The sequence below is a fragment of the Physeter macrocephalus genome, chromosome 4, assembly GCF_002837175.3.
Source record: "Physeter macrocephalus isolate SW-GA chromosome 4, ASM283717v5, whole genome shotgun sequence".
Lineage (NCBI taxonomy): Eukaryota > Metazoa > Chordata > Mammalia > Artiodactyla > Physeteridae > Physeter > Physeter macrocephalus.
In genome coordinates this window covers 141,002,200-141,014,835 of record NC_041217.1, presented here as the reverse complement: position 1 = coordinate 141,014,835, position 12,636 = coordinate 141,002,200, and the positions used below count along the sequence as shown (strand labels likewise).

At 33.5% G+C, this 12,636-nt stretch overlaps 1 protein-coding gene and 1 long non-coding RNA gene across 4 annotated transcripts in view; one reads left to right on the top strand and one right to left on the bottom strand.

Moving 5' to 3' along the window:
* NRDC (nardilysin convertase) overlaps window positions 1–12,636 on the bottom strand; it is a 97,122-nt gene that overhangs the window by 27,196 nt on the left and 57,290 nt on the right. For all 3 annotated transcript variants that reach the window (XM_028489398.2, XM_007129214.3, XM_007129215.4), the window contains 7 exons: window positions 10,679–10,736; window positions 8,867–8,940; window positions 7,423–7,492; window positions 4,967–5,044; window positions 3,058–3,178; window positions 2,918–2,976; window positions 2,599–2,653 (listed from right to left, as the gene is read on the bottom strand). In XM_028489398.2, coding sequence (XP_028345199.1) covers window positions 2,599–2,653; window positions 2,918–2,976; window positions 3,058–3,178; window positions 4,967–5,044; window positions 7,423–7,492; window positions 8,867–8,940; window positions 10,679–10,736 — 515 coding nt within the window. The remainder of the gene's footprint in view (window positions 1–2,598; window positions 2,654–2,917; window positions 2,977–3,057; window positions 3,179–4,966; window positions 5,045–7,422; window positions 7,493–8,866; window positions 8,941–10,678; window positions 10,737–12,636) is intronic.
* Window positions 4,983–8,856, top strand: LOC114486233 (uncharacterized). Its single transcript, XR_003679637.2, has 3 exons — window positions 4,983–5,063; window positions 6,225–6,322; window positions 7,701–8,856. It is a non-coding gene; the product is annotated as an uncharacterized lncRNA (long non-coding RNA).

Below are 12,636 nucleotides of genomic sequence, written 5' to 3'. Positions count from 1 at the left end.
AACCCTCTTGCTCTGTTGGTGGGAATGTAAATTGATACAGCCACTATGGAGAACAGTATGGAGGTTCCTTAAAAAAACTAAAAATAGAATTACCATATGACCCAGCAATCCCACTACTGGGCATATACCCAGAGAAAACCATAATTCAAAAAGAGTCATATACCACAATGTTCACTGCAGCTCTATTTTCAACAGCCAGGTCATGGAGGCAACCTAAATGCCCATCAACAGACGAACGGATAAAGAAGATGTGGTACATATACACAATGGAATATTACTCAGCCATAAAAAGGAACGAAATTGGGTCATTTGTAGAGACATGGATGGATCTAGAGACTATCATACAGAGTGAAGTAGGTCAGAAAGAAAAAACAAATATCGTATATTAACGCATATATGTGGAAACTAGAAAATGGTACGGATGAACCAGTTTGCAGAGCAGAAATTGAGACACAGATGTAGAGAACAAACGTATGGACACCAAGGGGGGAGAGCGGGGGGGGGGGGGGGGGGGGGGGGGGGGTGGTGCTGTGATGAATTGGGAGATTGGGATTGACATGTATACACTGATGTGTATAAAATGGATGACTAATAAGAAAAAAAAGTAGCACACTCACTGCTACTTAAAATTGTAATAATTATTAGATCTACCATTAGACTTTGTTATTTAACATATCTATACAGAGACCCATATTACTAATTTTTACTATTTAGAGTCTTTCAGTATTCCTTTGTAACCTACTGTATTTTATCTTATGCATTTAAAAACGCTATTCTATGAAAGGGAACCCTCCTACTCTGTTGCTGGGAATGTACACTAGTGCAGCCATTACAGAAACAGTATGGAGGTTCCTTAAAAAAAACTAAAAATAGAGCTACCATATGATCCAGCAATCCCACTCCTTGGCATATATTTGAAAAGATGAAAACTCTGATTTAAAAAGATACATGCACCCCAATGTTCATAGTAGCACTATTTACAATAGCCAAGACATGGAAGCAACCCAAGTGCCCATTAACAGATGAGTGGTTTAAGAAAATATGAGATATACACACACACACACACACACACACACACACACACACACACACACAGAGTGGAGTATTACTCAGCCATAAAAAAGAATAAAATATTGCCATTTGCAGTAACATGGATGGACCTAGAGAGTATCATACTAAGCAAGTCAGGTAGAGAAAGACAAATATATCATTTATATGTGGAATCTAAAAAATAATACAAATGAAATTTATATACAAAACAGAAACAGCCTCACAGACATAGAAAACAAACTTATAGTTACCAAAGAGAAAGGGATGGAGGGAGGGATAAATTAAGAGTATGGGATTAACAGATACAAATTACTATACATAAAACAGATAAGCAGCAAGGATTTACTATATAGCACAGGGAACTATATTCAATATCTTGTAATAACCTATATTGGAAAATAATCTGAAAATATATACATATATACATATGTATCACTGAATCATTTTGCTGTATACCTGAAACTAACACAATATTGTAAATCAACTATACTTCAATAAAAACAAAATACAAAAACAAAACAAAAAACCCACTATTCTATGGGCTGCATATTAAATATTTAACAGTATTGTTTCAATGTTAAATTCCTGAGCACAACAATTTTAGTGAGGTTATGCGAGAGAACACATTTGTTTGTAGCAGATACATGTTAAAAAATATTGAGAGGTGAAGTATCATGATATCTGTAATTAAATCTCAAAAAAATACACACACACACACACACACAACAAGAGGCGTGAGAGAGAAAGAAAATATGGCAAAATATTAAGAACTGGTAAATCTAGGTGAGGGATATACCAGTGATCATTGTACTACTAGGGCGATTTTTCTGAGAGTTTAAAAAGATGAAGAGGTGAAATAATATTCTGGGGAGGGGTCCATAGGATTCAACAGATTTCCAAAGGGATCCGAGGCACAAAAAGGGTTTTTTAAAAACCCTGCTCTAAACTCCTTACCTTTCAACGTTGCTTTCATATACCCTATGCCACAGACATGTAAGATCATTCACTTTTTCATAATATCCCAGAGTTCCTTACTTATGTGCTTCCCATTGCTTAGAATATCTAAACCTTATCCATTTTTTAATACTGAACTCAATTCAAATTTACTACATCCATGAAGGCTTCCCTGTCCTATTCCAGTCAAAGCAAATGCTTTCCTTACCCTGAAAGTACAAAGCACACTATTTCTAACATTATATATGGCAATTACTTCATATTACCTTGTAGAATATCTTCACAATATTTGAATTCCCAAAATATCAAGCTCTCCATGAATGTTTATCAAAGGGATTAAAGGGATAGACATATGAAATGACTACATAGATGAATGATTGTCACACAACATGATCTGTGTCAATCTGCCTAATTCTCTTAAATACTCAGAAACACAAGAGTGAATTTTCAGAAACCTCAAGGCCATCTTGAGACTCACATGACAGAGAGTGGCAGAATTAAAACTCCAGTGACACTCCCAAAAAGAGGAACAATGTCCACACCAGTTTCAACTTGGTCACAGATAACATTCAAAAAGAATTTGACTTCCAGTACCTGTTCTTGGTAATGAAATTCATTATCCTCAATTTTCTGAATCTCTTCAAAAATTCTGTGAAAGAAGAAAATTAGAAGACATATTTAAATTTCTCATTAGAATCATCAGCAAGAAAAGAGAAGTACAAAAATAAACAGACTGTCCACATAAACCTAAATCTTTAACATACGTTCACATGTAGCGGAATAAGGATATGGAACAAGTAAAGGAAATTAAGCAAGAAATGCCTGGAAAACCACCAAGGCAGGACTAACGCATGTCTGTTGGTAGCCTGAAGGCTAAAACATATTAGGATTGACTCTTATAAGTATATATTACCTTTTTTCTGGGCCTAGCTTCTGCAGCATTTTTAAATACTGGAAGACAGTATGAGCAACCTAAAAATGAAACATCTAATTATACTTTTGCATAAAGTGATACCTATATAATTTTTAAAACCCTCCATTTTTATTATTTACCTCATAGAAATGTTCATAACCTTCATCAGTCAATGTAATAGAAATGCTGAACACTGAGTAAGTAGAATTTTGCTCAAATCCTGTCTCACCATTTCCACCAAATAGTGCAAGAGCCCAGCACCTACAGTTAGGAGAAAAAATTAATCCAGTCAGTATCTTGAGATTGATAGTCTACAAATACTTCAAATTAACAAAATAGGTAGGCTTTCTATGTAAAATTTGGGAAGCCCAGGCTTTGAAGCAAACATGCTTTCCAACAGTAAGTTTAAAAGTACAAATTTTTTAAAAGTACAAAGCCTCCCAAGGAATTGTACTGCATACAGGAATGATCAGAAGGAAATAACAGCCGTATTTACTTCTTTAATGGAAACACTAATATTACAACATAGTAAAACATTATCTGTTTCATGAAGCCATAGTAATTTTTTGTCGAAGAGAACATAGTAATTTTTTTGTCGAAGCATACTTCTAATATATTGTGAAGTATGTTCTTCATACTTCACAATATATTAAAAGTACGCTTGCTGGGAGGCACTTCTCTCTCTTTTTTTTTAGCCGCACCGCTAGGCTTGCAGGATCTTAGTTCCCTGACAAGGGATTCAACCCAGGTCCTCAGCAGTGAAAGCGCGGAGTCCCAACCACTGGACCGCCAGGGAATTCCCCTGGGAGGCATTTCTCGCATCCCTTTTTGAACCATCTCCCAAGAGAAGCCTTAAAAAACACTTCAGATACTTCCCTACTTAGAATGTTAAGTGGGCTCTTTGAGACCATCAGCTAATCTGCACAGGTTATCTAGGAAAGAAGCAATATGGGCTTCCCTGGTGGCGCAGTGGTTGAGAGTCCGCCTGCCGATGCAGGGGACGTGGGTTCGTGCCCCGGTCCAGGAGGGTCCCACATGCCCCGGAGCGGCTGGGTCCGTGGGCCATGGCCGCTGAGCCTGTGCGTCCGGAGTCCTGTGCTCTGCAGCGGAAGAGGCCACAGCAGTGAGAGGCCCGCGTACCACAAAAAAAAAAAAAAAAAAAAAAAAAAAGAAGTAATAAGACTGTATATTTTTCCTGACTAGAATAATCCTGAAAGTCTAAAATAAGGAGAGAAGAGGCCGGAATGAAAAACTTGAAATTCTAATAAAGTTCAGTAAGGTAAAAAGGTTATGCAAATCTCAAATCATATTACGTTTATTGTGTAAGGCATATATGTACTTAACGTCATTCATTTTTTTTCTAATAAGCTTTCTTAGCTTTCTTTTAATAATCTAGTACACATCAATGTTTTAAAGTCTTATTTAAATTTCTCGTCTACCTTCCATTCTTGAATAATGTATAGAAAAATCAAGCAAGGAATTACTTTAATGTGTTTTGGTACTGATTCTAAAGCTGTATTTCTATTATTTGGCTAGGCAACTTAAACAAGTGCTTAAATGCTTTAGGACATGGCTAACATGGCTAACATACTGCTAACATGGCTGCATATACTGTTCACAGTCCCCCATATTTATGATTTATTTATGATTCATCTGCCCAATGAAGTTTTCATTAAAGTCCACCTTCTGGGTTGGGAAAGCCTGGAGATCCACAGCATTTAAATAATTGACTTCATTATTATCCAAATCCAAATTCTTGATTAGAGCTAAACTTTCATGTAATTCTGGACTCTATTTATGAATTTAAAAATTTTGTGTACAACTATAATACTTCCAACATGGGCTAAAAGGTGGCTTCCAAGGAAATATACAAATATGATATGGCCATTAAAATAATCTAGGTTATGAAGAGACTTTAATTAAGTATTAGATTTGAATCTACACTTCCTCGCAGACAAAGCAAAAAAAGAAAAGAATGGGTTATATAACACTTGTCCATTATTTTTCAGAGATTGCTACACTGAAAATACTTATTAATTAAATACTTGCTTTTTTCTAAGGTAAGAAAGAATGCTGCCTTTGCCTTCATGTCCAACCAGCCAAGAGATATAATGAAGCGGCTTCACCCTTTAAAAAAAAAGTTAAGGTCAGAAATTTTTTAAAATTAAGGTATAAATACCTTAATTTTACTTTAGAAAATCTTACTTCTGAGATTGATATTTGAGAATGTGATTACAAACTTATTTTCACATAAATTCTATTAAATATGAAACTATAATTAATTTGACAGCAGCGAGATAAAAACAGAAAACATGGTGAAATTTAACATCTTCATCTGAAATCACTGAATGAGTATAAATATTCCAAAATTTAAGAATTCTTTTGGATACTACTTTTTCTTTTGGATACCAATCTTACTTTTCATGGTAAAATCTTTCATTATTTTTTCACCCAAAATAGAAATAATATAGATTCCTTATTATTTTAGAATCTGATGCAGATATGAATCATTCTGTATCCTTAAAAGCTTTTGGCATTGCATCAGGCTCTGTGGTAAACTGAAATGTGTTGCTTTATGGGTCAGAAAATCTAGCTTGTAGTTTTAGTTATTCCTTTAAGTAAGTGCATGATCTTGAGCAAAAGACTTAATCTCACTCTATTTTCTTTTTCTCTCTACTTGCCTAACTACTTACTCATAGGCTTCTCATGAAAATGCAATAACAGGTGTAAAAAATATCTTATATAATAATATACATCAATAGTCTGAGTAGTTGTTTATGTGTTATTCACATCATCTTTTCCCACTGGCTTCTACTATAATTTTGGGAATATATTCCTACCAAAAATATACAGAAAAATCAAGCTAGGAAATCTAAACATTCTTAAATTTTAAACTTAGTTTACAGAATTATACTCAATAAACTCTTAAAAGTAACTGTTTAAAATATGAATTTGAAAAAAAACATAAAATATGAATGACATATTTTAGATTACATCTATCCTAAAACTGATATAGAGGAACAAATCAGTTAAAGAATGAACCCAGTTGAATACATAACATTTGCATGTGACCAAATCTAATTGTACTGTATTTGGTAACTCTGGAGGGAGAAACACTTGCTTCTTTGTAAAAAAAAAAATCGTTCCCCCAAAAGCTAATTTAGTGGAAGTTCACATATTTGGAATAAACATCAGGTTAAAACAAATATACAGTTCATTAAAAAAATAGTAATAACTGGATCAAAACATACAGAAATGGTAAGTCTTTGGAAAACAGAATCATGAATGACTTTTTTCTACTTTTCAGTAGTTTTCAAGATTTCTACAATGAATTACCTTCGTAATCAGGCAGAAGATAAACAAGGCTTTGTTAATTAACAAGAAATGCAAAAAACGGGAAAAATGGTATACATAGTATAATTCCATTTCCATTAAAAATGATATATTTTATATTCATTATTTTAATGTCTGAAGGATATATATGGAACTATTAATGTTGGGCATATCTTTGAGGACAGAGGAGAAGCAGAGCTTTACTTTTTACTTAATACTCTTTTGTCCTCAACATTTTACAAGCATATTACTTTTATAATCAAAATTTAAAACAAATGGAATAAACTTTTAAATATGCATGTAATCATTTTAACACTTTTTGGGATATTCTAACATAACTATACAACCAATGGACATTACTTTTTCCTATATTATCCTTGCACTAAAAAAAAGCAAGTAGACAATACGCACATTCTCTGCTTTCTCACTGGAGGCATACTATTCTTGTTAACTTCATGGGACTTGATTGTTAAAAGCATTTTTTACTGAGCTTAAAGCAATACACATTACTTTTCTTTCCTTCTGCTTGTGTGTGTCTCTTCTTGGGTTTGTTTTGTTGATAAGTTTTAGAAACTTAAGTTAAATTTTTATCAGTTCATTAGCATTTATTTCTAATGAGAAAAGCATTTGTAGCCACTGACTGATCCTTATCTTTAAGGAACTTCTTAGCCCATGTATATTGCTCATGTAAAATAATTATATAAATAAATTGAGGTGTTTTCCTAATTTCTAAAAATCTGACCTAACTCATTCCCAACTCAAGTAGGTCCTTGAGATTTATGTAGTTTTATTTCAGGTTCGAAATTATTTAACTTTACTTTTGACAAGATCAAACTAAATGGCCACCACTGACAAATAAATCATAAGCTAACATATATTTGTCCTCAAAGTGCTAAACAAAATAATTACAAAAGTTAGCATTCACACTAAGATACTTAACTTCAAAGACTCAGGAAAGGCAACTAATTGTAAGAAAACTCTAGCTTTTATACCCAAGAAGACATTAAAATATATAGCAAAGGCTTGAACAATCCAGGAGTAGTGAGGTCCTAGTTTACCATGTTACCTGTGTTTATAAATCCAGAATGCCCAAATTTAAACCATTTAGTATGCTTTTAAAATATGATTCTCACTCAGTATCTAGTGGAGTAAATTTGCCTTTGAACTCTTACCTGTAATGTTGCTGTTGAGGGGGAAGTGCCCATGTGATGGTCAGAGCATGAATTTTTCTGATTGGAACAACTGAACAAAAATATTTTTCAGAAAAGATATAAGTGTTTCTCTATAACTTATATATACTATGTTACATGAAATTTTTTAAAATTCAATATATTTCATCCTCCAATAAGCATGGGAAAGTTAAATATAATGCAATTATTATTTCAAGTTGCCAATTTTCCAATTTGAATAATGCAATTTTTGTAAATTTCTTTTCAATTTGGTTTCACAGATAGAGAAGGCATGGATAAAAGAACTATGAAAATAGGCAAGCCCCTAAAGATGGATCCCTTCTTGCAAGAACGGGTACAGGACTAGGAGTCAGGAGACCCATGGCTGAAATCCAGCCCTACTACTATCTTGCTATCTGTGTTTATACGACCTTGAGAAAATCACTTGCATTTAACTCATTCTGAATCTGTTATGGTATGATGAGTGGGGTAGGCTGAAGTAACTCTAAGATTCTTCCCAGTGCTTCCCATTCTTCTATGATTCTTTGAAGAGAAAATCTACAGCCAGGAAGAATACAACCAAAAATAAGTTGTCTCTGGGAAGAGTCAGCTTAGATAAAATGGAGCCAGCAGCAGATAAAGAGTGCGACAAAAGTCATTGGTCAGAGAAAGGGAAGAGGAAAGAGATTGGCAATGCGGTGAAGGAGAAGAAGGGAATAACTAGGCAATTAGGAGAAAGAAAAAAATCTGCCATGATAAAAAGAGCAAAGAAAGAGAAATGGTGAATTAGGAATGTTTCTGCAATATTCACTATGGGCAAACTGTTAAGTAAGTTATAGCATAACCATGTGATGGCTCATTGGGCAGTTATTACAAATACAATATTAAATGAAATAAGCAAGAGATAGAGTATATATACTTTATAATCTCAACTACATTAAGAAAATATACCTACAGAAACTCAAAAGGAAATCTGCCAAAACCACTTCTCTGGATGGTAAGATTTAAGGGTGACTCCCCCACCCATTTTTTTTTACACTAAATTTGCCTTCATTTAACAAAAATTTTATAATGAAGATAAAAGGAAATTATTTCCAAAGTGTTTTCCCATCCTCTATTTTTCTCTTTTAAAGGCAAAAAAGAGCAGAATATAGATAAAAACAAAATAGGAAAGAAACAAAAAACCAAGAACAAAAGGGAACAAGAAGAAAATAGGGAGAAAGCATGAAACAGACTCAAGTAGCATTAAGGTGCCAAACCAATGAAACTGCTACTAGTTAGTGGCCTGCTATCTGTCACTAGTTGGATTTCCACTGTCTACTCCCTTTCCAATCCAGCTGTACTTTCTGTTGTATTCTCATTTTCAAAGAAAATTGGCAGCCTCAGTTAAGTTTTAGAGAATGTGCTAAAGTTATTTCAAATAGTTTTAAACCTTTGGTTCACGAACCTCTATAAAGTTTGTTAAATGCTGGTGTGTCAAATGGATCCGTTAAATGGCCAAAGTTTGGTTTGGGTAACCCACTGAAAATAAAACAAATACATTAAAATTTAATTGGCAAAAGCCTTTATAAGCAGTATCTTTAGGGATGCCTAAACTGATAGGTTTTTATAGTCTATTCTACATACTCCTGGCTGAAAAGCATTCTAGGCATAAGCGAATAGATGGCAACAAAGCCACAAAATCCTGAACTACACAAACTATTCTTAACCTCAGCCCCAATAACTCAAATACTTTTAAAACTCACAGGAGACAGAAAACAATGAATTGAAGGGACCTCTCCTCCCAATATTTACTGTCTCTATCAGCCCCATTCAACTTCAGTTCTCCTCTTAATACAAAGCCATTTCAGAAAGAAAACTTACGCTAGAGATATTTTTTTAATCCAAGAAAATACATGGAGAGATTCTTATGTATAAAGTACAGTATTAGGCACTGTGGTATTTGAAAAACTTGGACTCTTCCTTCTAGAGGCTTCCCACCTGGTTGAATATATTGTAACTAATATTTCTTCTAAAATATGGTCAGTATGAATCAGTATTAATTACCTAGAACACTTTTTAACCTGTCTGATTAAGGAACCAAAGTTCTTAGTGAATAATATGTAAAAGCATTTTTTTAAATTTAAAGTTCTTATTAGGAATTGATTGACAAGACCTAATGAATCCCTCTATTCAATATACCTCTGATTTTATTAGTAAAGTTTCACAGTGAAACACATTTCAAACTGCCATTTGACATTTCCATAGCTAATACTCATTTCTTATCAAAACAAACAAACAAAAGCAAATTAAACAACTCCATAACTTTGGCATGGCTTTCATTATCTTAATTAGCATACTTAAAAGTATTGCTAATTATCAACAGAAGTTTACATAAAGCCAAGATAATAATAACCAATCTGTTGTTATTACAAATTACTCCAACATTTTTAAAGCTAATTTTTCTTTCATAAATTTAAAACAAATTGTCTTGGAATGAAGAACTGGAAAGAGTCTAGCTTACTCACCTGATGCAAGAAAAAATAATCTGATTTCATTTAGTTTACTAAAAAGCAAACTGCTAAAAGTGGGAAGAGACACTTTGCTTGAGAATTAAATTTTCTGTATTCTTTATAACAAAAAATGTAACAATAAAGTATCTTTTAAATACTTGTATTATTTTGATGAATTTGAGGTGGACAAAAAAATAGTAGCTTTCTGAACTAGAACCCTACATCCAATTTCTAATAAAAGGCAATTTGATTCAACTAGAATATATGCAATAGGCTTTTCAGGCAATATGTAAAGTCAGTCATCAACTACAAGATTATTTCGTTTACGGGGAAAAAGCATTCCAAGTTCCAAACAACTGACTTAAAAAACAAACCTTCAGAATTTAATTTGTTCTGAGGCAGGGGATATGTATGTGTATATGCTACCTCTCAATACAATATTTGCTTTCATATCATAATTTCAAGCACTGTACACAGTAACAGAAAAGCTCTGAATAAATGTAAAAGGAGGCACAAATTCTTCAGAGTTACTGCTTACTATAAAGTTTACAAGCTTATAAGTTCTGAACTACAGAAACTATGGAAATTTTGGTTATCTTAGTTTTCCCTCTCAAAGGCTGTGCAATCTTGCTAAACTACTTTAGTTCTTAATATAATCACCTGTTTTAAAAAAAATAAACTAAAAGCAAAAACCTCTGGGATTCATACCAGAAGATATGACCTCTTTAACTCTATAGGCGTATGATTTATGAAAATAAATGTCTTACTTGTTTGGTATCTGAGAGAAGATTTCAGTCACCCACTTTTCTAAAGTATCCAGTGTTTCTTCATGGAGAGGGCAGGAAGGAGACAGGGAAAGGCAGTGTTGTTATTAAAGGTAGAAATGCAATTATATTTCTGACAGATCTTTAGCTATAAAACAAAGGAATACTTTAATTTGTGCATCACTTGCCACTCCTTAATCAGTAATAGGAAAAATAATATTTAAGAAAACCTTGAGACACATATAATTTTGTTAAGACTCCTTTATTCTTTCTCCCTGGCGAAGTTAGAAAAAACACACAAGTAGAAAAAAAAAGTTTTTGTTTATCATTAGGCTAGATGAAGGACCAAGAGATAAAAATACATCAATCATCCTCCTACCCCATTCCAAAACTTACCTCCTCTAGGAAGGTTTCTCTTAACTAACCTACACTACCCTTCTCAGCAGCTCATCAGTACTATTATACTCCATTTACTTTACATTAATTTACACTTGCTGTGGTTTTAATATATGTCTTCTTAGGCTGATATGATTTCTATCTTCTTTTGATTATTTTCTTATATTTCATAAGAAATTCTTCTGAAATTTCTAGTAAAATAGGAGATCTAAATGAAAAAGGAAACCTTTTAGCTTTATCCCAGTGACTCATTACCATCACTGGATAGTATATGTTAGTTTCACCAGCTACATGACTTTCACTAATTCTCAAAAGAGATGCCCCAGTATATAAATACAAGATGCAAATTAGACTAATCAAGTTCTGAATTTACTCTATACTATTTATACTGATATTTAACTCTTAAATGATATAATAAATGCTGAAGCTCCAAAATCAACTGACTCTAGATTGGACAAGGTTTTCTAATCAAACACGTGGGGCTTACTTTAGAAATCTGCAACAAGTGTTAATATGCTCATATTTGTTATCACCGAAGAGAATGAAAAAGAATCAATACCTAGTTGAAGAAAAATGCATGTTCATGACAGATTTGAAAACAAAAATTAATTTAAAATTTCAAATTAATATTACATATCAAATATAGAATTGCCTATTTTAATAAATGCTGTAAAAGGAATCTAGAAGTACATTTGTAGTTTGAATGCTATACCATATCTGTAACTTTATGTTCAAGTTAACTTTAGTGGACTAATTTTGATCCTAAACACAAAAATATTTTATAATTAAGTGCCAAGTCAGCTCTGATCTTAATTTTGACAATGCGAGAGCAAAATTTTATAAAAAGGAGAATCACATTAGGGTGAGAGGATTAGTTTTTCAAAAAGAAATATACAAACTATAAGGTGTTGATATATCAAAATGAACAGTTCAGCAAATGACTTACTTTGAAAAACAGCCTAAGGAGATTAAAATATAAAGAAAACAAAAGAAAGGTACTATGATTTCTTTAATGAGAAAAGTTGACACATTATTTTCAGTAATGATAAAAAAAGGAAAAGAGTAGAGGTATTGACCAGTACTATTACATTTAAGATACTTCTGCTAGTGTCACCATGACAGATTTCAATTAATCATGCCATTTTACTGAACCCTATGTAAGGATGAAAAGACAAACACTGTGCCCATTAAGAGTTTATGATTAATACAGATTAAATGCAAAACCAGAGATAACAGAGGCAGCAGACAAATGTGGCTTAAAAGACCAATTCATGGGACTTCCCTGGTGGTGCAGTGGTTAAGAATCTGCCTGCCAATGCAGGGGACATGGGTTCGAGCCCTGGTCTGGGAAGATCCCACATGCTGTGGAGCAACTAAGCCCATGTGCCACAACTACTGAGCCCACGTGCCACAACTGCTGAAGCCCATGCACCTAGAGCCCATGCTCCGCAACAAAGAGAAGCCATTGCAATTAGAAGCCTGCAAACTGCAACAAAGAATCGCCCCCACTCGCCGCAACCAGAGAAAGCCTGCACGCAGCAACGAAGACCCAACACAGCCAAAAA